The 24429-nt window shown below is 41.9% G+C and overlaps 1 protein-coding gene across 4 annotated transcripts in view; it reads right to left on the bottom strand.

Moving 5' to 3' along the window:
* WTAP (WT1 associated protein) overlaps positions 1 to 24429 on the bottom strand; it is a 52286-nt gene that overhangs the window by 7256 nt on the left and 20601 nt on the right. For 3 of the 4 annotated variants that reach the window (XM_066595979.1, XM_066595980.1, XM_066595981.1), the window contains 2 exons: positions 19742 to 19869; positions 15686 to 15864 (listed from right to left, as the gene is read on the bottom strand). In XM_066595979.1, the coding sequence (XP_066452076.1) occupies positions 15686 to 15864; positions 19742 to 19869 (307 nt within the window). Of the gene's footprint in view, positions 1 to 15111; positions 15865 to 19741; positions 19870 to 24429 lie in introns of all 4 variants that reach the window. The other variant, XR_010791187.1, reaches the window with a different exon arrangement.

Below are 24429 nucleotides of genomic sequence, written 5' to 3'. Positions count from 1 at the left end.
ACAGAAGCAGGGCGCTCTGAAGTAAAAGTATAGGTACCCTTTAAGGGAAACGTGACATTTTCATGGTTTTATTAACTTGCCCTACAGATCACTACATATTTGAAGTGTTCCAGTTCTTACATTAGCAATTGAATACACAACTGATATTTCTTGTTTTCTGAAGCTGACTTATGAGCAGTGCTGTGTAGATTGGGAAAGCAGGTGATGGGGGACTTAACGACTGCTCTACCGTACCGATAATGTAGAATACTAACAAGGCTTAGGGTGATTTTAGATGGAATGATTATCAAACGAGTGAAAAATCGCTAGGTCTAAACGTGCGAAGACTTAAGAATAGTTTGCTTTTCGCTTGTTGGTCATTTTGGGCTGCATGTCCACGGCCGTGATTCCACCAGCGATAAATGGCCAGCGAATGACATTGTCTGAAGCTTTCCATAGCGATTCTCCGCTCGCAGGATTCAAATCACAGCATGCTGCGATTTGCCACGGTGAGCCCATCTGTCAGATAGGCTCAGTTTGGAGAATCGTCAGCTGTCTCCTGCTCCCCGGCGGCGATCTGCTGCGGGATATCGCTACGCCTGTGGACAGGCAGCCTTATGCAGGCATAAACATTGTTGGCTCGTTCACTCAATCAGCTTAAACAGCAATCGTTCAGTTCTTCTCAGTCACTTATACAGCGAATGTGAAAGACTGAGTGATTCTTGTTTGAATGAGCTAGTGATGCATTTGCTTGTCTTAACAGGCTGTATAAGAGCGAATGAACTAGCAGGGACGTCACTGTCATTTAAACATACCCTTAGTATTCATCTCCTCAGCCTATGGGGAGCGGGGTGTACTCCATCCCTTACAGGGGCCAACCAGTTTTAGGTTAATAAATTTCAACACAAACCTTTCAGGCGATTTATGCCGCCCTATCTGAGAACAGGATATGATACTGACAGGACACCTGAGCTTACCCCGCCCATACAGTCTGCTTTCCATGTATTATTGTCTACTGATAAGTGTCAGCCTGGGTGAGGTAATCCTGATTCTCACCATGTCTCCTAGGAGTCACTCTGTGTATTATTCAACTACTGCTCCAAGTCACAAACCTATATAGCATGGAGCTCAGCTTCTCCTCTCCCATACTGCAGCATAAATCACCCGAGAGGGTCCATTACTGTATAATGAAAAGTTACAATACTCTGGAATATACTTTACATTTTAATCCCTCACCATACTTAAGACATTTGTTTGTAGTCCATAGCTAGTCCTGCTCTCAGCTGAGAATGGGATACCCTTGTATCTAGTCTAGGCAATACTCTATGGAGTAAGGCCCAATGTCCATGAGCAGATTTGATATGCGGAACCCGTGCGAGAGATCCATAACTCAAGCTGCCCATGGGGAAACCTGGGTGCCAGCAAATGAACTAAAGCTTGCAGATTTAATTTGCTGGCCGGTAAAAAATAAATAAAAAAAAACAATCACAGCTTACTTTATTTCAGTGCGGATCCTGCACAGATAGCTTCCATTGAAGTCAATGCAAGTCTTCCGATCCGTGGCCCATCTGCAATTGAATTGTGGATGGGCCACGTATTCCACGGGAAAGCAGATTTAAAAATTATACATCTGTACTGCGCTGGTCTGACGGCAAGCCGTGCAGACCATCTGCATTACAGAAAACTTAAAGTACAGAGGTCCATGCGGACGACTACGCTTGCCCGCACAGGTATGCAGGGTCCTCGGCCGCGGGCAGGGTCAGATTCCGCTGTAGTTTCCCGCTTGCAGAATCTGATCCGCCTGTGGACATGAGGCATTAAACAGCTTCTAATCTAGCCAGATGCATATCTCAGATTTGATGTACTTGCTTACAAAGATGATCTACTAGAACGGATACAGCAGAGCTGTAAGAGCAGGACTGGGTTTGTACAGTTTTGTTGCCACTAAAAACGTAAACAGAAATTCTTATTCACTGACAGCAACTGGCGGAGAAGCTGAAAAGGTGTATTAAAAAGTTGTACATTTATAAAGTAATTAAGCTTTATTTACAGAACAATTAACTCCTATTAATTGCAGCTGCATAAAGAATAAACAACCAGCTACATTTACAGACCATGTAGCAGGGAGGAGTCCACAATACAGGAGCTTCTTAAAAATAAACTGCATCATGTAGACTAGAGGGGGAAACCCCACAGGGGTGGGGGTGGAACCCCACCACAAATCCACATGATTTCTTTTCTTCATAGTTACATATATTCGATAATGAACCAAAAATCCTATACAAGCTACATTCCCTTACAATACAACAGTCTACCAAGTCCTTTAAATGCTCCCACTTGGCAATACACTCTGAACAGATGGATTCAGTTTAGGTGCAGTTTCTGCAAGCATTTCTCACAGCCCAAACCACTGTGGCAGGACGTTTGTTGTTAGCCTACAGTAACACACAAATATTCACACACACACACACACACACACACACACACACACACACGGGGAATTTACCAAGTTAACGGGCTGGAATTCTGGCTCACAAATTGCCACAAAAAATAAAATAAGCGTGGTGCAAGGCATATGACAAGGTTTTAGACACTTTCTGCCACTTGCTCAATAAGGGGAGAGGCTTAGAAGAGCAGCACACAACTTAAATGCAACACGCACCTAAATTGAGTCACAAAGCAGGCTTCCATTGGGTGATGTAAAGTTAGACAAGTGTCTAGAAGTGCGACAAATTTATCATCCAGCATTAGCCACTATGATAAATTTGGTGCGGCTTTCTTTTTTGGACCAACTGCTATAATTTTACACTGTTATTAGATTTGACTAGTACGTTTGTCCTACAGTTTGTTTAGTTTTCCAGTCACACTAAAATAGATGTAAAAGTAAATTCTATAATGCAATAGAGGTGTACCTGAAGAGGATGCCAATAAAACAACTTGTCCTGCAAAAAACAAACCCTCATACAGCCATTATGATGGCAAAAGGCAGAAAAGCTATGGCTCTAGGGATGAGACGATGACAAATTAAAATGGGTACTATGGGGTTAATTGTGAGAAATTCTTGGTTATGATTCCAGTGTTCACAGATCCAGAATTTAATCTTAAAAAAAGGGATGTCCAACCAAAAATATTCTTTATAGTCACATTCAGCCCATAAACATTTTTGTATTTTCAGTGTATTTTAAAAAGTTTCTATCGCCATACATTGCACTTTTCTCTGGGTCAGCACGATTTCAGAGATGCCAAGGTTTATACTTTTTTTAAAAACACAATTTAATTATTTTTAAAGACTTTTTTTTGTGTCCGTGGATTCCAGAAGCCAAAGTATTTTTATGTTGACGGAGCTCAATGAGGGTTTTTGTGTGATGCGCTCTAGTCTTCATTTATCCCATTCTTGGGACCATATAACGTTTGGATCACTTTTTGTTCCAGGCTTCCTACAGGCGGTTTTTCTCCCCCATGCTGTATAAATATGCTAAATTAATTCCGTTAACGGTGCTGTGCAAGGGTCTCCCCCTCCCTTATCAGGTGTGTTGATGTGAGGATTTGATCACTTTCTATCCAGTTATTAGGGGAAGGTCTCCCTCTCCATAATACACATACACACGAGGACTTCAAATGTCATTGCATACATATTCCCATATTACAATGTATTATATGGCCCTATCAGGCTCAGCCTCATGGGCTTCCAAAGAAAGTCCATGTTTAAGCCTTGGGGGTGCCAGAGCAACTGATTGGAACTTCAAGATCACAGTGCAGCATTCTAGCTATTAGAGCTAGTGCCTGGCTGTTGTCAGGACAGCCAAATCCCCGTGCCAGGTTTCCAATGCAGTGTTAAAGAAAAAGAAAGAAAAAAGACCAAACCCCCCCCCCCCCCCCCCCCCCCCCCATGCATTGGAATAACCCCCTAACAACCAAAGTAAAAAAAAACATAAGGGCAATCGTTTAGGGGTTAAATCTATGCTCCATATACAATACCACAGTATTTACCAACAGGTAACCCTCAAGCTGTTGCAAGACTACAATTTCACAAGATTAGGAGTTCACTTCTCTAATCCATATGTTACTAAATCAGGACCACAAAAGAATGAAACAACTTTTATACTTGCGGGTAAAAAAAAATATTCCCACAAATAAATTTCATCTGCGTTAATATTCTCTTTCCAAGAGTTTGTTTGCGTTTTGGGTGGAAGCCCTCTTTAGGAGATAAAAATTTCTTAATGTAGCAAACTGTATATACATACATGAAGCCTTATATCTTCTCTAACACTCACTGGTGACGTCATGTCCTGTTCATGAACCCGTAGGTAAGCTCTGCAGCAACCATCACTATTCTAAGTAATCTATACACATAATGCAACAACAGTATATGCATTTAAGTGAGGAACATGACATACATCAAATGTACAGTACCTTCAATACTCACCTTCACCTCCTGTATATGCAGTCACAACTATATACACAGGAAAATCTAGACAATATCAGTGCAATTATGCAGGCTTCTAATATTTATCACATTAAAAGACTTAAGATTCAGTCTAACAGATTTTGCCTTGTCTCTTATAATTAGTGAAGTAGTCTTATACCCTAAATACGACAGGTCTTTGCAAACGCTTCTAACGAGTGATGTGGCACTTATGACTTTACAAGTATTAATGCTGGCAGAGAATCTTATTTAACTTCAATCCTTAAAATAAAGCTGACAAATAAGGCATCACATTTCCAGACAGAGAAAAAGATTGTTCAGATGACCAACAGAATTTCATTTGGTTTTTGCATGTAACCTTAGCGCATATTTGTAGCTGTCAATTGCCTAAAAAACAGACATTTAAAATGAAAAGCTACCTTCAGATCACTTTACAGACATGGACAGAACAATTCTCTCAGTGCTCTTTGGTAACGTTTTAAAGGATTCTTCCACTTGCTGTAAAATTAGCCACAAATTAATATGGAGAGCCCAAAATTTTTATGATATAGGGCTCCAAATCCCCGGCTTCCCAGTCACACAGTTTTTAGATAACCAAGTACAAGAAATTCACCATGTTGTTGGTCAACTGTTTTTACTTCTATTTTTAAGCGCTTCACACCAACTAAGCTCTAAACTTGGAAATCAACAAAATGACAAAGCAAAAATCAGTTCACCATCCTAATGGAGTTCGGTCAGTTTCATATCTGCGTCGGAGACTCAGGCCGGAGGTTCCATCACAGATACGGCTGAAAATACTGGAAGAAAAAGTGCTGCAGCTGGAAGTCAGGCAAACCCTATTATCGTCTGGCGCCATTCTGTTCCAGAGACAGAACCATTGGTTCCGAACGGAGCAAGAAAGTGGAATCCCTGCGGCAGTTGTGAAACTACCCTTAGCTCAACAAGAGCCTACATCAGAGACTAGGAAGCCATGCACATGAATTAACTAGAATCAGCAGCAACTGCCTAGCACTTCATAGAAAATCTCATACTTCCTGCAAGCTTTTCATGAAAAACCCCAAAATGCTCACATGCTTATATGTTTAGAGCTTAACGTGTAAGCACAGTGTGCATTTTGGACTATTACCAATTATACTGGCTGTTGGAAAAAGAGATCTTAAAGGGGTATTCCACTTTCAGCAAAGAAATGTCATTTGAATAAGGTATAGTTACATGATTTTCCAGTGTATTTTCTATATGAATACATCATAGATTAAGAGCTTGGCTTGAAGTTAATGCACCATTAAATGTACCTAATTAAAGTATATTGCAACACCGCAAACTTAAAGGCGTTTAGCGAATTTAAAAAGGCTGCCCAAGCTAAGCGAGAAAAGAAAAAAAACAAACAAAAACCAATACAAGTTCCTATACTTAACCATCCCAGATCCCCAGATATCTGGGTTCATTTACAGGCCCTGAACAACATATCACAGACTACTGCTACCAATCGCAGGCCTCAGCAATCAATTGCTGAGCTCTGTAATTGGCTGGCTGCAGCTTGCAAACGCAACGCCAATAGGAAGAACGGAGATTCAGTGCTGGAGGAGTGCAGACCTGGGGAAGGCGAGCACAGGATCTTTTATTACTTAACATGGGCAGCCTTTTTGTAAATAACTTCGAAATCCCCTGTAATTGCTTGCAATTTTATGTTGGGTTTATTAATATTGTTAGTCTATACAAGCTTACCCTCAAAACAGGTAAAGTACATTGAAATCTCTCCAGTGAAAAGTGGCTTAGGGACACGTTACTTTCAATTTACTCTTCTATCCCAGTGAAAAGTGGCTTATACTCAACCTAAATACAAGGCCTGACTGATTCATTCGCTTTTTATTCAGTTAATACATGCAGAAAACAGAACGACAGATTGGCCTGTGTGAACAGGCAGTATCATTTATAAACGACTGCCCGTTTACTGTGAATGGAGATGGGTGAACCAGAATGATACCATTCACCTGTCTCCATTTACTGAGCGATGATCGTTCTTGTGTAAAGGCACAGCAACGATTGTTGCTGAGATGACCTGTCGGGAATCTCTATCCAACAGATCTGGTGTAAAAAGGCCCTTTGGCTTTGTAAGGCTGGGTTCACACAGGGCAGATTTGCTGCGGTTTTGCCGCAGATTGCCGTTGCATATCCGCACTGCGGCAAAACCGCTGTGTTTGCAGTGCAATGCAGCACAAATGAGATTTGCCAAAAAGCTATTCTCACAGGACGGATGTTTTCCGCACAGCCGCAGTGCGGAAATGCAACTGCGTCGCGGTTCTAAAAGATGCAGCATGTTCATTATTTGGTCTTTTCCGCAGCGCTTTTTTGTCCATAGACCTCTATAGACGCAGCCAAAACCGCACCAAATACGCGACAAAAAGCAAAAAAGCACTGAGGAAAAAACCACGTGCGGATTTTTCCGCACGAAAATCCGCAAGCCTAAATTAACCTTTGAAGCGGTTTTGCCGTAGAAGCAGTTCTTCTGCGTCAAAACCGCAACAGAAAAAACGCGGCAAAACCGCGACAAATCAGCAATGTGTGAACCCAGCCTAAAGGAAGAAGAAAAACAAAACAAAACAATATATCCATAAAAATCATATTTTACTGTTTCACTGGGAGTGTGTTCACTTACTTTACCTCTTAAGTTGACTAGTTGCTGGCAGAGCTTGAATTTCAGGCTGTATCTACACCGATTTTCATGCACGAGTTCTGTCCGAGTCCAAGATGGACAGAATTCGCACAGCAAAAGAACCCATTCACATGATCAGCCTAATGCACACATGCGATTTTTCACTCTGACCGATAGTCAAAAGTTGAATAATAAAAATAAAAATTGCTGCATATCCTATTTTTGTGCGATTCTTGTTCAAGAATCGCCCACTCTATTGGAGTGCCATCCCATTTTACCACTTTATTATGGGATAACATGAAAAAAAGAACCCAGGCTCAAGGAAACCCAAAGACGAAATTGAAATTCTGCTATGAGGTTTTCAACGGAAAAGCTAGAGGAGACACAAACAAACAAAAGAAAATCCACATACTTAATTGGGAGAGGGACTTAAAGACATCCTATGATATGGAGTACTGGGCCAAATCCTGCAGAAGAGCCCACAAAAGCACGGTTAGCTCTAGATTACTAGAGGTCCACCAGAAAGTGCTGACGAGATGGTACTATTCTCCCCTGAAATTAGCATCACTCTTCCCGAACACCTCAGAGCAATGTCGGAGAGGATGTGGGAGGGCCGGATCCCTACTACACCTTCTATGGGAATGCCCACATATACGCCCACTATGGAACTCGGCACTAACAATGATTAACCGACTATTAGGATTGAGAATCACGTTTGGACCGCAGACGGCCATACTATTACTAGAACTAGAAAAAAACACCACCCCACAACAGGAAGTTGATAGCACACATTCTCCTTAGCGTTAAACTACTGATCGTTAGAGAGTGGAAATCCACTAACACTCCCACCTTAAACAAACTCATTGATATGGTATCTGAGCATTGTACATTTGAGAAATTGTATGCGTCCAAACAGGACAGAATGCGTAACTACAAGGAAACATGGCAACCTTGGCTGGACGGAATAACAAAAGGATTGTTGCCACACCAATAACCAAAAGCAATTATGAATACCAAGCTAAAGAAGAACTCGGATAACAAGAAATAGACAACCCCAAACTAAGGAAGCAAATCGACTGATTTAATGCCTTAAAGGGGTTGTCTCGCGAAAGCAAGTGGGGTTAAGCACTTCTGTATGGCCATATTAATGCACTTTGTAATATACATCGTGCATTAAATATGAGCCATACAGAAGTTATTCACTTACCTGCTCCGTTGCTGGCGTCCCCGTTGCCATGGCTCCGTCTAACTTCAGCGTCTTCTTGCTTTTTTAGACGCGCTTGCGCAGATCTATCTTCTCCATTCGGCTCGTCTCGGCATCACCGGCATTTTGGCTCCGCCCCCTTGTACGCGTCATCGCGAAGCTCCGCCCCCGTCACATGTGCCGATTCCAGCCAGTCAGAGGCTGGAATCAGCACGTGTGACGGGGCGGAGCTTCGCGATGACGCGTACAAGGGGCGGAGCCAAAATGCCGGTGATACCGAGACGAGCCGAATGGAGAAGATAGATCTGCGCAAGCGCGTCTAAAAAAGCAAGAAGACGCTGAAGTTAGACGGAGCCATGGCAACGGGGACGCCAGCAACGGAGCAGGTAAGTGAATAACTTCTGTATGGCTCATATTTAATGCACGATGTATATTACAAAGTGCATTAATATGGCCATACAGAAGTGCTTAACCCCACTTGCTTTCGCGAGACAACCCCTTTAACCCACCCACAGATCCTAACCCTTGTTAATTAACCCCCCGCCCCCTCCTACCCAACTCCCATTTATGTTGGAAAAAGTAAAATAATAGTGTAATGACTATTGAAACACTTTCCATGCATTAGTTATATGTATGTTATTGGAAACGTGATTGGAATTGTGAAAGTGGACATTTGTCAATATTTCAATAAAAACCTATTGGAAATAAAAAAAGGACCCAGCAAGTACAAATAAGTGAAAATCCACACGAGAAAAACAGATGTAAAAACACATGCAAATCACGCATGAAGAAAAAAATAAATAAAAATCATGCAAAACGCATGAAAATTGCATTAAAAACGCAAGGAAGACAGTCAGTCTTTCACTGACCCAATATCACACTTGCCTGTAAATACAGCCTCAGACTAAAACCGTGCACTATTAGTTTATCGCTCACTTACAGTCAGGTTCGCTCACTTCTTGCGTCCAAACGCTTCCCGCTCAGTGTGTCACACAGAAAGTGGAGCATAGAGAGAAGTGAGCGATCAGCAATGATCTGCCTGTCTAAACGTTCTGTCCGAGCAACTAGTGGTGACGTCACCCACTTGTGCAGAACGTTTAGCCGACATTCGTCCCATGTAAATAAAGCATAAGGGTGGTTTCACATCTGCGTTAGGGCTCAGTTTAGGGTTTCCGTCTCGGGTTAGTTTTTGGAGGATGTAAAGCAAATGAACTGATCAGTTGTTTTTCTCCCATTGATTTCAATAGGTTTTCAAAAAACCGGAAGGCTTTCAGTCTGCTTCAGTTCTGTTTTGCTTCGGTTTTTTGACTGGAACAAGGACGCAGAAAATGCTCCCCCATAGTTGATGCTGAGCTGAGTGCTGTTGCACTGCAGGAGCTCACGGGAGGTGTCTCTACCCCCATACACATGGTGTGGCAGATGTACTAATTCTGGCTATAGGCAAATTCACATGCCATTTTCCTGTCCATGTATTTCATGGACAGCACTAAGACCATTTATAGCCTATGAGGCTATTCAGATGTGCAAGTTTTCACACGCAGTGATGGCCCATCTGGAAGGAGGGGGGAAATGCAGCATGTCCTATTCTGATCCATTTCACAGATGTAGGACATGTAATGTGCACAGGCCCCATACTTTAGACAGAACATGGGGTTTCCATGTGCTGTCCGATGCAAGCTGCACTCAAGAATCTCAGGTGCAACTCAAACATGGCCAACTGAATGCAGCCTAAGGCCGCCTGCAGACGTCCAGGTTGGATCCGGCTGCGAGAATTCTCGCAGCGGGACCCGACCTGCGCCCCTGCAGGGACCAGCGCGTACTCACCTGCTTCCGCGGCTCCGGCTGTTTGATGCGCAGACCGGAGCCGGCAGCCAGGGAGTAAGATTTCTGTGCGGGACTCACAGCATGCCGCGATTCATTTTCTGAGCGTGATTTCGCGCAGACAAATCGCGGCCGTCTGCCTAGGATTGCGTTTGCTAACGCAATCCTATGGCAGCTTCCACGGGCGAAAATTCTGCGAGAAAGCCCTCTGCGGAATTTTCGCCTATGTGCAGGAGGCCTAAGGCTACTTACGGGAAATTCTGCACGATATCACGCTCGCCAACATGCATTTTTACGCGGATGCAAGGCGTTTTTCTGGGGGGGGAAAAACACCTCCCATCACTTCTGTGAAGTAGTGATGCTCCAGCATGTTAGAGGATAGGCAAGTGATTCCCATTGGCTTTCAACGGAAAATATTGCATAGCTTGCGATACATTTTACTGTTCCATTGATAACAACGAGCAATGCGTTCCGAGGAACGTGAAAAGATATGACATGCATCGATCATGTGTATGGAGTTCATAGTCGCACGAGTTTTGCAAGTCTTGCAACGCACCAAATGCATGCGAGATTCTCAGCTGTGTGAAACAGGCCTAATGGTTAAGACAGTGCAAACAGAATAGACAGTTTTTAAATGCGGAAGATCACAGAGACTCTGCTGAATGATAAATCTGGTGTTTTACCAATTAGTTAGCTTAGTTTATGATAAGTTTGCACCAAAATTTGTCGCACTTAGGCCATGCCTTTGTCGGACAGGTGGAAAAAAAAAAGTGTCCAAAAAGGTCTAAAAATACAGATGTGACAAACCATGTATGAGACAATTTTCTGATGCATTTAGTGCCAATAAACTTAAATTATCAAAAATATATCTGCGCCAATGTCTAATGTATGGGACACCCCTACTTTGCTTTTTAGTGGCTGCTGAAGCAAAAAGCCTCGCAACATTGAACGAGTGTGCCATAATTTAGTATTTTCTACTAATTCATTTACTGTATGTAAAGCAAACAAAATTGAAAAGCTTAAAGTAACACACTAGTGACATATTCTGAACTGTTAAAGGGAATATAATCACTTTTTGTTATTCTACCAATTACACCCTGAACTGTAAAAGGTCCTTTACACGGGCCGACGGTCTTTTAGACAACTGCACAAGCGCTGACATCACCACTAAGGTCCTCCGTGCTCGTGCACAGCATTCAAACAGAAAGATTTGTTGTGGGCTTCTCAGCCAGCGGTTCACCTCGTATGGGAAGCGCTGAGCCGGGAGCATTTACACAAAACGAGAAGCCAGTGAGCCAACGAGGTTTTTTAAACTGACTGAAAAGTCAGCGTAAACACCTGTGAGCAACAAGAGCCTGGATTTTTTTCACCTTCACACTGAACGATTATTGCTCAACTTTATTCGTTTGAACAAATTTTGACCGACATTACCTGTAAATGGGCCAAATCCCACAAACAGATTTCCGTCGCGTTTCACGTGGCAGAAATCCGCTGCGTTATCCCGCAGCTATTAAGTTCTATTGAACCTAATAGCTCAACGTTCATGCTGCGGAATTCTACCGCGGAATTCCGCAGCGTAAAAGAAATCATGGAAATTGTTCTAATTGCCGCAGAAAAACGTGCAGTCGGCTTCCACTGTAGTTAATGGGAGCCATCCGTCACGCGATATTTCCACTGTGAGATTACCCATCACCGCTGGTGGGTCATGTGCGCTGGCTGGGAATCGTGCAAGAGGCTTGTATGGGGTCTTTGGGGGGGGGGGGGGGGGGGGGGTAAGACTCCGCTGCAATATTCCACTGGCATAGTCCAACATGACCGTGGGCAGGAGGCACAACATTTTTCTCTAATCTGTTTATTGCAGATTTACTCTATTGCACACATGACTGTGGGGGCCGCCGTCTTCTCTGAGCTGCAGTTAAAGCATCTCTCTAAATGCTTTTACAGCAGAATTCCTGGGCCATTTACACAATGGGCAGCACCTGACCCAGTTACATATATGGGAGTGCGCTGTAGGCATTTTCTGTCATCTGTACACAGAGGTCACTGTGCTGGGAGGGGAGAAGAGTGAACTGCCACCATCATTATTGTGAATGGTGGATCATGTGTTATCTATATGGGAGACAAAAAAAATTCTAAAAAAGAAAAAGAAAGATGTGCTTAAAGAGGTTGTGAGATTCTTAATGGCTGGGCATGTTATTAAGGAGGAAAAAAAACGGCATACTCCCTTGTCTTTGGCCCCCAGGACCCAGCTGAGTGGCTCCCACTCCTCAGTCCTGGACAGTTGCCAGATGTCAGGTGACTGCTGAAACTAGAGGCAGCAGCGTCATCTTCTGAACTCCTGGCATCAGCGCTCAGATTTTCAGTGCCTCCAATTTGCTGCAGCAGTCACCTGACTTCTGGCAGCTGTCCGTGATGGGGAACAAGGCAGCAGGAGCCGCTCAGCTTGGTTCTATGGGGCTGAAGACAAGAGAGTATGCGTTTTTTATTTCATAACCTGCCCAGTTATTATAAGGAAAAAATATATACAAGTTTAATCACACAACTCCTTTAGTAGAAAATTTTGATTTATACAATAGGTCATATGTTGGCCTGCTTAAAGGGAATGTCATCAGCATAAGACCGCTGTGGCCAAAACGCATCTTCCCAAGCCAAGTAACCTGTTATCTTTATGAGGTGAGCAGTCTGTTGGGTTGAGCACTTGAACATAACATTGCTGGCAAATGTCTATAACCAAGAAAAAGGCAGGTTTACATCTAAAACATCGTTACTAAAAGCTGACGGTACAGATAATGACAGGTCTCCGTGGGACTGCCTGCCAAGAATATACCGTATATAGGGCAGCTGAACACCTCCTAGGCATGTTTAATTTCAAGATGCGTAATCCCTCATAGTTTAAGGAAATCAGAATAGCTAGTGGTGCCTGGCAGGGGCTGATCTCTCGCTAAGGGTCTTTTCCCATGAAATGATTATTGTTCAAAAAAAATTAAAACTAAAAATCGCTGTGTAATGCGAAACTGAACAATAATCGTGTAAAAACAGTGTAAACACGGCAAGTGATTGAATGACAAGATAGTTCGCTTATCGTCAATCGTTTTAGGCAGGCATAAAAATTATTGTTCAGTCATTTGCAAATCATTACATGTAAGAAGCAGTCGTTCTCCTTCACCGACACGGTCCGTGAAAGACCAGAAAATGAGTGATTCATTGTTTGCCCGTTCCAACAATTTCTTGCTCTGTATAAAAGGACCCTTACATACTTTTTATAAAACAGAGCAGGCATGATTATGAGGGAGCTAAGGCACAGAGCTTGGCCAACAGTATTATGTATAAAGGCAACTTATATACTACAATAACCACCAATAACAAGCAGATTAGCAGTACTTTGATGACACAGGAGTTCTTTACAGCGTTAATTAGCTGCTAATACGGTTTACAGTCTCTGACTCTGGTAGAATACAGACTGAGAACTTTCTAGTAAGGTGGACCATTAGAGGAAAATTATATCTTAGGTCATTGAAATTACACTATTAGTCTTCCAAGCAGTGCAACATTACAGACTAAAGATAATGCAGCAAAATGCAACCTTCATGACTATCCTTTCAGTTTGAACTTTTACACAGACTATAATAGGTTTGTGGATAGCGCTCCAATCAATGGGTTTTATATAAGACAAGTGAAAGGGGGACTCACCTGGTGTGGATCGCATGTCAGATGACAGGCGTCTACACCTCTCGTCCAAGTAGGCTTGAACAAAATTACGTCCCCAATACATTAATCCCTAGAGGAGTCTTCAGAAAATGCACGAAGAGCATCATAGGGAAATCCTCAGGGTAGAATATTAACTCAGTTGTATAAATAGAGAATGAAATACAGTAGGGCTGCGCATATCCGGACAGAAAAACTGGGTCTCCACAACATTCCCTTGGATTATTAAGGGCCTACTTGGATTTTTAGAAGAGTCCCGTCTAGGAACTGACTCCTCTATGAAGTGCATTATATTATATTGTCATCCACCCACCAGGAGCGCAGGAATTTTACTTTATTTCATTCTCCATTTACAGTGACTATGGCATTTCAATATAAACACAACAGTACAATTTCTCATTTTGCTCCCACAGGTGCTGTCTACTAGATTTCCAATGAGAGATGTGCAACTTTGCGTTCTAGATTATTGCTAGCAAGAAACACTCCTAGACATTTCTATGAACATATGATCATAAACTTGTGTTCAACTGTGAAAAGTAGAAATTACCTGAGATTTACAAAAATAAAAAAACCTAGCAATTCAAAAACATTGAATGTTTACTTAAAAAGGTACATGTGTTTCAATTTTACTTTATAATAAAAGGCAAAAACCCCAAGGTCATTTCCAAAATAAAATATCTGGTAAATGTAACACTGATTTTAAGTAACCAAGATCTTCACAGAAGATATTTGAATAGATGACTAAAATAAAACATTCCTTATACTGGAATAAAAAGGTTCGTGTCATCCAAGGAGGAGGGGGGAATGTAAAAGATAAAAAATATGTGTCGTCCTTAGTGGCAAATAAACTCAAAGTGCATTTTTGCCAATTGTCTTTCTTGGCCGCATCTGAAGCAGAAAAGCACACAAAATACAAAAAGCAGCATTAAAACATGTAAAGAAAAATGCATATGACAGTAATACCAGCAAGCTCAATATAAATCAAGAGATGCATGCTGTGTTATTTCAGGTGATCTAGTTGACTAAGTCTTTTTGCTTGCTACATTTACTTGCTACCCCTTGCAACAAGAGCTTTGTTGCATAACACTTCTAAGCCAAGCTCATTGTTTACATAGAGGTGCACAAAACACCTCAGTGTCATATATCCACCATATTTTCTGCCGATGAAAATATCACATGGAGAGAAGTGTGTTTGAAACAAGCCAGCTTGGTGCCTACAGGCACATTGAATGGTAGCTGCTGTTCAAAAGCAAACACTGCTCTGGTGTCAGGTTGAGTGTTAAAAGCTATCAAATAGGAAACCTCCTTAAAAACAAAAATCACCTTAAGTTTGTGATTGGGCCCAGCAGTTCATTGAACAATCATGAAGTCCAGAGTCTTATTTGAATATGCGGACTTAAAATGTCTATAAGTCACTAGGCTCAATGTAAAGAGCAATGAACATTCCACTTTTTACGGGAATTTTACATGTTCAATTACATGGTTTATGAAAAAAGAAAAAAAAAACTAAGTTCTCTCCTCCATAAATGGACACTGACACAATGTGCCAGGCTTCTTTTTCTGCCTGTATTTTCTTCAATCAGAACCATTTTTTGCAAGTGTCTAAGTGTTCTAGAAAATGGGGACACTGCCGGATGCGGCCTCTTCTTCGGAATAGTCCGATGCTCTCAGGCCTCTGAAGCAAATGAAGGGAGGAAAATAAAAAGCTGAAATACAAGGTTCATCTGATAAGTTTTACATTAAGCATTACAAGCTGGACAATGTAAGAAAGTGGCTTTTTTTGGCTCACAGAGTCTGAGTCTTGGTGTGCGAAACAAGTACTTGGCCATCCCACCATAGCACTCTCGCAGTGGGATTGTCAGGGAAGTCTTGACTGGGGAGTATTTGGTTTGTTTACCTATCAGGCGTAAATTTCCAGGCACTCAGTTCATTTTGGGCTTGTTCCAGTTTGTCTTTAGTCTGTTCCAGTTCGCCTTTCATTTTGAGGAAAAACAAGTTGATAGCTGGGTCAACCATAGTAGTTCTCAGCTGGGCAACACTTGGCTGCTGGACTTGCTTGAGGTGCTGAATCTGGTTCTGGACAGAGGAGCCAATAGAAACAATTACCAGCTTATCAGACAGGGAAGAAAACAAATCAAGTTCTATCACAGGTCAACCAGTCAGACTTTATTCTGTGTTAATAAAGCGTTGGCAAGTTTTAGGAATCCTTACAGGAGAGAAAAGCCATTCTGTTTCTTGTAAGAAGCCTACAACAGGGCATTTTGAATGCCTGAACATCCTGGGGAAAGATTAGTGCGCAGATGTAGCTGAAATGTTGTTTTCATATGGTATTTCCAAAACAGTTTTGGGAGATGCCAGTTCACATTAGTAGTGCACCCAGTATTCATTTCATACTCCTAGGTTTCAATGATGGACTGATAAAAACGGAAAGTGTCTGCAAATACTCTGAACCTGTGGACAGGACATCACTTGTTCGGGGCACTCCTTGGCATCCTCAGGTTTCAACTTCGCAACAGACATAAAATGCTATTGTGGGAACAGGCTAAATAAAAAAGGTGCAAAGTTTCTCTCTCCAGAAAGAAACCCCCTCTCTCAAGTGCCACCTAAACTGGGATACTCCACGAGTCACTGAGACACTACAAAGGGCCTCAAGGAATGACATGGGCATGTACAAAACCAGAACAGACATGTGAAGGCACTACATATTTGTTAAAGCATAGGAACAAATAGTGGAATTTAGTACACGTTAGTACATTAGCAAAAATCATTAGCACATGTAAATTCATAAAACTAATATTTTAACAGTAAAATGGCATCTCCCTCATGTTCCTGTAGGTTTGCCTATAAACCGCATTCAGAAACATTCAGCTTTGAAAAATAAAATCCTCTATTTGCAGTGATGCAGTAAGAGTAAAGAGGAGTTGCAGCTGCAGCACCTCTTTCATAACTGTCAGAGGAAAAAGGAGAGCAGAAGTAAGGAGAGATAGAAAGGAGTCAGAGGTCTGCGGTGCGTTGGTAGCAGGAAATGTCACCAAAGAGCAATCCCCACATCAGGAAGTACCGGGCTACTCAGAAAGCATTGATGGGGCCATGTACAGGGAAGGAAAACGACCAAACACCACAGCAGGTTTATAAAAATCTCTAGCTACCTCTAATGTACGTGTACAACTGCCTAAGATTTATTTTTTCATATATTCTTTTTTTTTAAATAAGAAAAAAAAAAAAAAAAACAAAAAAAAACACCACCCAAATCAAAACAAAAAAAACTTTTCAAAAACTGCAGAGATAATCCTGAATTCATCACTCTTGAGGCGGTCGCCATGCCTAGACACAAGTGCCATTAGTTAAGTTTTACATGCATGTTTATATAATCTATGTTTACATACTTGTGAATCTACCAGAACACACATTACTGCTAGGATATGTTTATTTCCATCAAGGAGCCAATAAGCTTCTAAACAAAAAGGTGTCAACGCCCTTCTTTGCTTTTCCATTAATATTTACCCTCATTTGAAAGAGGAAATGTACAAAGCGATACAAACATTACACTGCAAATCACATGAATATTCATATTCTACTTGTATAGAAATCACTTTAATAAAGCAGAGCACTATAGAGGGAACCAGTCTCGTCCTCACAGCACCATACACTAAGTTATGGCACTGTTAGGGGACAAGACAGGGAGATATGATATATATATATATTCTTTCTTAATACCCGCTACAATGGTGTTTCCTTTGATGTGGGTGTGTGGTACAAAGATCTGACTGTTTTTAGAGTCCTGTGCGTATGCGCTCCTACAGACTTAGGTGAACATGTGTACAGAACTCCGAAAAAATGTCTTATTTTTGTGTCGCACCAACTTCAAAGGCGGACACCCCTGGGTAGTGGGAGTGTATCTATATCTAGCTGAAAACTTAGTTTATGGTGCTTTAGGGACATGACAGGTTCCCTTTTAGGGTTTCCATACACGCTGAATTGATTCAGTCTAACTGTGATCCGCAGCATGTAGAGGCAAGACCATTATGTGGAAGCTCAAACAGAAGACTCAGAAAAAAACTAAATTCCACCACTTAAAATCAGGATTGTTTTATCGTGTGCTGCACACAGCTGACTTAACCTCAGTGCAAAAGGACTTTACTGTGCGACTCCAAATCCATACAGAGATATCCTTCTATTAAGATTTTGTATGAATCCAACAGAAAAGCGTCATGCTGCAGATGTACAGAGAACAAATACCTCCCAACAACTGAATAATATTTTATTGCCCCCTACGGATGGGAGGGCTTGAGGTATATTCACATAGGACAATAATTGGGCAGCACAGTCACACCAGTGGCTGCAGCACCAAAAGCAAGTTTTTCGCCACAGTTCAACAAATATGTTCTTAGAATGGTTTCTCCATTAAAACCTGTGACCGTTATTTTGGAGCTAGTTTTGCAGTGTGGAAATGCTGCTGCATTAAGTACAGATGTGCCTAAATTGAGGGAATGCTGTCAAAAATACATTGGTGTACTCCTAAACTACGGGCAAGAGATTTTGAACTTCACTGTAACAGCATCCTGTGATGTGTTTATGTGGAACTGCACACATCAGATCAGGCAATTTTTAACCACTTCTAAAAGTAATAAAATATCAATGAATATTGTAAACCGAGTTGTCTTGTTTACAAGGGTTGCCACCAGGGGAATATCTGGCGCTGTACGCAAGAGGTATGGCATATATAATGCAGCTGGTGAAAGGATTCTGTCAATCTGTCATTCAGATCGGTACAGTACGACTGCAGTGCTATGAGACTCACACTGCCTGAAAGTGCCTTGTTGGTAAAACTATCAGCAAGATGGTAAATTCATCAAACTTGTACAGGGATCACACATTAAACAATAGCTATAGGTTTCTCCAACACGACAAGTCACTGAGCCATCATGCAGGAAACAATCCTGTTCATACGAGACTGATTGATAGGAGCACCACTTTCCTTGCTTCCCATGAGCGGCTTTCGTCACTTATTAACTATGAAAAAGGTTTTCATGGGGGTTGTGGTGGTTACCTGGGAGTATGTACAGATGATGGCTGTCGCTCTCAGAGAGTCTCTGGAGGAAGTCCGCCGGGTTCTGCATATTACATTCTACGGTTGGTTTCTAAGTATTGTTTCTAAATAAACTGTTTTTCCAAAAATCTGTAGAAATATGCCAGTTGTACAATGAGGAAGGTGGACTATTTTTGTAGAAGAACTATACCACAATTCACCACACGTATGTTTGAGTCAGGGCTTGGGACTTTTGATTTATTTGAACTTTATTTTTGTATTTCATAAAAGGCCCAAGGCATACGAACGTATTTGCACTGCGGGATCCGGAGCGGATCCTGCAGAAAATACTGCCCATAGACATGCTTTGCAAAACGCTTTTCCACGAGCGGAAATTAACTGCAATTCGGAGGGCGAAGCTTCCGTTCGCGGCAAGTCGCCGCGGATCCGTGTCATTCTCCGCACGTGCGGTGGGGTGCCAGCTGGCTCATCCGCAGAGCAGAAGGACGACAACATGACAGTACAGTATGCAGGGGGTCACAGGGTCACAGCGAGATCTCACAGTCGGAATCCGACCCAGCTGTGTGCATTCGGTCATAAAGTGAAAAATGTTTTTAAAATCAGAGGTCTATATTTTCAAACACAATCCAGTTCCAATCCACGATGAATGGTTCTTTATCATTGTGATGTAGTCCTATCAACAGCACCACATATTCCCCTGATGGCAACTTTTGATACTTTTCCTTTTTTTTTTTTTTAATTTCATTTCTTTGCGAAACCTAAACCCCATATCCCACCGAGTATACATACCAAGTTTTCTCACCACAGACTTGTGAACACCTCTAGTTGATTTATGATCACCCTGTACTATTTTTTATTCACTTAATTTTTGGCTGAGAAATTACATGAAATACATTAACTAACCGTGCATTCCTGCATCTCCTGTTCCTTAGTGGCCAATCTCATGACTAATATGTTCTCCCTTCTGGCAGACTCCTGCTGTTGCTGTTTTAGCTTCTCTTCTGATTCTCTAAGTCCGGTCACATCGTCTGCTGCAGAGAATTCAAGAAAAAAGTAGTCATTTTTACTGTTAAAAATATAAAGTGGCAACTTGTGCAAAGCAGATGCACAAATACAATACTTAAGACATTGAAGCAATAGAAGAAATGCATTTTTTTGGTAACCAGTTCCAAGCCATAGGCCAAGTCCACACATGGCATCTGCAGCAGCCAAAGACAACTTTTTTCTGTCAAGGAAACGATACAAAAGGGCACCTCAAAAATAGTACCAATAAAAACTACAACTATTTCATTACCTTTTTGGAAAGGAAGATTAGGAAGAAAAAAAAATTTCTTTAAATATCACTTTATGGTGTTCACCATGTGGGCTACCAGGCTTCTTTACATGACAACCCATCTGCACCCTATTGTCGTGTTGTGGGGACGATGAATTACAGTGCTGGCCCCTCCAACTGAAAAACCATGGTCACTATTGACAGTGATATCCAAGGAGTTAAACAAACGGGACAGGCGATTTCCCAGGTCTCAGATGTTAAAAGTAGGAGCCCAGCTGTCAAGACAGCCAAATTCCTTCTATATTAGACACAAAACATCCCCATTTGGGCTAAAACTGCAGTGAAAAAGCAATATTGCCATTTATTACGGTGGAGTGGTGGGGGAGGAAGAGAGTTACCTGCCAATACTGCTGCGGATACCAACACACTACACTGAAGGGGTGAAAACCAAGGTTAAAATCCAGAGTGCAGGTCAATATCTGTGCGGAAAAATAAAAATCTACAGCACGGTTAAATTTGTTTAATTCACATCGACAGACCAGTCCTATAATTTGCTGTGGATTTTCCATACACAGATCAGCAAAGAAAATCTGCAGCACTTGTGGTACATGTGAATGTAGCCTTTGAAGATCAATGCCAAGCTCCCCGTGGAAAAGTTTAAAGGGATTGTCCAGCTTTAACCCCTTAGTGACGGCGCTATCGTAAAACTACGTCCTGCTGTTGCAGGACGTGTATGGAGGTAGCGGCGCTATCTCCCTCCATACAGCGCGGGCGTCAGCTGTTTATTACAGCTGACACCTGCGAGCAATAGTCGTGCTCGGCCGGTCGCAGCTATTAACCCTTTAAATGCCGCTGTCAATTCTCACAGCAGCATTTAAATCCCCCGAATGCTGTTCGGGGGTCCCGCACGCCCCCCCCCCCCCCCCCCGCAGTGAGATCGGGGGAGCCGTGCAGGTGTCATGGCAGCCGGAGGCCTAATGAACAGCCCCAGGGCTGCCTTAACCGACTGCCTAACAAGCCATCCATACAGGGTGGCTTGAAAGACTGCCTGTCAAAAAGCAGTATGACGTAATGCTATAGCATTACGTCATACTGCAGGAGCGATCAAAGCATCGCATGTTAGGACTTCAAAGTAAAAAAAAAAAAAAAAGGTCTAAAAGTTTTAATCACCCCCCTTTTGCCATATCCATTATTAAAAAATCTAAATCATAAAATTAAAATATGCATTTGATATCGCTGCATCCGTAAAAGTCCGATCTATCAAAGTAGTGCATTATTTTTTCTGCACGGTGAACATCGTCCGGAAAAAAAAAAATAAAGAACGCCAGAAATGCACTTTTTTAGTTACCCTGTCTCCCAGAAAAAACGCAATAAAAAGCGATCAAAAAGTCGCATGTATTCCAAATTGATACTATCGGAAACTACAGTCCATCCCGCAAAAAATGAGACCTTGCTCAACTACGTCAATGGAAAAATAAAAAGGTTATCGCGCGCACAAAATGACCGCAGAAGATAATTGAAAAAAATTAAATATCTTAAAAAAAAAAAAAATACAAGTACTACAGCAAAAAAAATACTATATAAGTTTGGTATCGTAGTAATCGTACTGACCCATAGAATAAAAATATCAGGTCGTTTTTGTTGCAGTTTGTGCGCCGTAGAAACAGGACGCACCGAAAGATAGTGGAATGTCGTTTTTTTTCCATTTCTCTCCGCTTAGAATTTTTAAAAAGTTTTTCAATAAATTATATGGTACAATAAATAGTGCCATTGAAAAATACAACTCATACCGCAAAAAACAAGCCCTCATATAGCGACGTTGATGGATAAATAAAGGAGCTACGATTTTTTAAAAGGGAGTAGGAAAAAACAAAAATGGAAAAAAAAGCCCGGTCACTAAGGGGTTAAACTATTGATGCCCAGCAATCAAGTGTTAACCAGGCTGTCACACCTGGAGCTGAGCGCACAGCGCTTTAGCTTGCTATTACAGGCAAACTGTCCATTTAAGTGAGCCACACCAATCTACAATTGATGACCCTTTAAGCAATTGGGTAAAATAAAGCATAACAGCTTGAAGATACTGTATAATAAAAAGTTAACTACCAATAATTGGTTTCACTTCCAGGAAAGGGAAATGTGAACAGTGTTGTAGAAACCACAAAGTGTCAAAAGAGTTGTACTTTCCAAACTGTCTTGTTGTGCAAGATTCGAGAATCTGGCTGTACTATTGTTAAGGCCTCATGTCCACTAGAAAAATACAACACGCGCAGAATCTGCTGCGGATTTCCGCTGCAGATTCCGCACAGATTTGCTTTAAATGGTATTTTTTTTGCATGTAGATTTCCGCACACATTGCTAGCAATGTGGCCAATCCACGGTAAAAATGGAGCATGCCGCGTTTTTTCTCCCGTGCGTGAAAAACGCAACTCTTTTAAAATGACATCCGCGGGTGCAAAAATCAATTTAATGGATCGCGGATGGCCAATGATTCCCTATGGCCAAAATACGCTGCGGAATCCGCAATTCCATTTTGCTTGTGGACATGAGGCCTAAACGTCCGTTTTCATAACATTTTGATAACCTTTAGGCCTCATGTCCACGGGGAAAATAAGAATTAAAATCCGCAGCAGTTTTCCCGCACGAGGATCCGCGCCCCATAGGGATGCATTGACCACCCGCGGGTAGATAAATACCCGCGGATGGTAAGTAAAAAAATTCTGGAGCATGAAAAAAAAAAAATGGGCATGCTCCATTTTAGTGCGGATCACACGTGCGGGAGCTCATAGAGCACATAGCTCAATTGATCTCCTGCATGAAAAATAAGAATTACAGTGCATCCGCAGCCCAAATCCGCAGCGGATCTGATTTTCCCCGTGGACATGAGGCCTTATAGGCCAAGCATGTACAAGGTTTTGAACAACGCTACATGTTAATATACTGCTAACCAATATCTGATGTACTCTAGGCTTTTAGGGTGCCTGTCCACGGCAAATCACTGCTATGGAAAGCGCCGGCACCCTGTCTACGAGCGGAGAAACATTGCGATTCCCGACTCGCGGTGGGCAATTCGCAGCATGCTGCGAATTGCCCCGATTCTCCGCGGTCACTATCAGATAGGGCTGACTGGTGGAGATTCGCAGGCGGCTCCTGCTCCCGAGTGGCGGAGATTCGCCGCAGGATTCCGCAACTCCCGTGGACAGCCGGCCTTACTGATGTGTTGCAGATCTGTTATATAGCAGGAATGACTCTCCAACTGAAAAATCCAATATAGCAAAAATCAATTTCTCCCCAAATAGCTGCCTGCAGTGGGCATCTGTCACACTTCTTTTTATCATCCTGACAAAGTGGCAACAGTTGGTGGAAAAACAACAATCTTTAGTGTATGACCAGCTTACAGCTAGCCTACCCAGAGAACTATACATGGTTTCAGGCTTTTGATTAATTAAGAATCTATAATACACGGGATACACAACATATACATTTGGCTCAAGGGTGCATTCACAAGGGAGGTCTGGAAGCAGTAAAAACAGTACCAAAGACCTGCAAAAATGCAAGAGGTTTAATCAGTTCTGGTTTTTCTTTTTTTGGTGCAATTTTTACTGCATCCAAACTGCCCTGTTTCAATGCATCCTAATTTACCTACTCCAAGGAAGATCGGTGTTCAATGTGTATGTACATATTTCTGGTTGTCAACTTATCAAAAACTAAATGAGCAATAAAAAGGTGAATAAAATCAAGCACATAGCTCAGCCACAAAAGCAGTAGACCATGCAAGTGAATGAGCAGGCCACAAGGTGATTAGGGCCATGGTGTGTACACGTAACCTATTCTGTCGCATCACTCACTATTGAGATCCAAATTTCCCCTGGAAGGAACATCAAGCAAGAGAACTGATCAGGAGGAATATTTAAAAAAAAAAAAAAAAAAATAAAAGAAGTTTCTCAACCCCTTTAAATCACCTTTACATAAAACTTATGCTCAGACTTGTCCCTAGTGTATTGATTCTGGGATCAAACAAGCAGCAATACTCCTCAGCCGTTTCCTAATGGGAGTCAATGAATGGAGGCAATCGCACACATGTTCTAAGTCATTGTTGTTTGCCTGAATGCTGCAGCCACTTCACCAAATAGGACCAGATTCAGGGAAACCCTGTTCGTTATATAGTTGGGGGAACCCAAAGTGGGAATCACATCTGTCATTATTGGCATATCTTGTGAATGTCATAAGAGTCTCCATTATACGACAGATGCAGTGAAATGTCATGGCTTCCACACAAAGCCAATAAGAACCCAGCACACTGTAGCCCACATTAAAGGAG

Source organism: Eleutherodactylus coqui, chromosome 3 (genome assembly GCF_035609145.1).
Source record: "Eleutherodactylus coqui strain aEleCoq1 chromosome 3, aEleCoq1.hap1, whole genome shotgun sequence".
NCBI classification, from domain to species: domain Eukaryota; kingdom Metazoa; phylum Chordata; class Amphibia; order Anura; family Eleutherodactylidae; genus Eleutherodactylus; species Eleutherodactylus coqui.
This window is presented reverse-complemented; position numbering and strand designations above follow the sequence as displayed.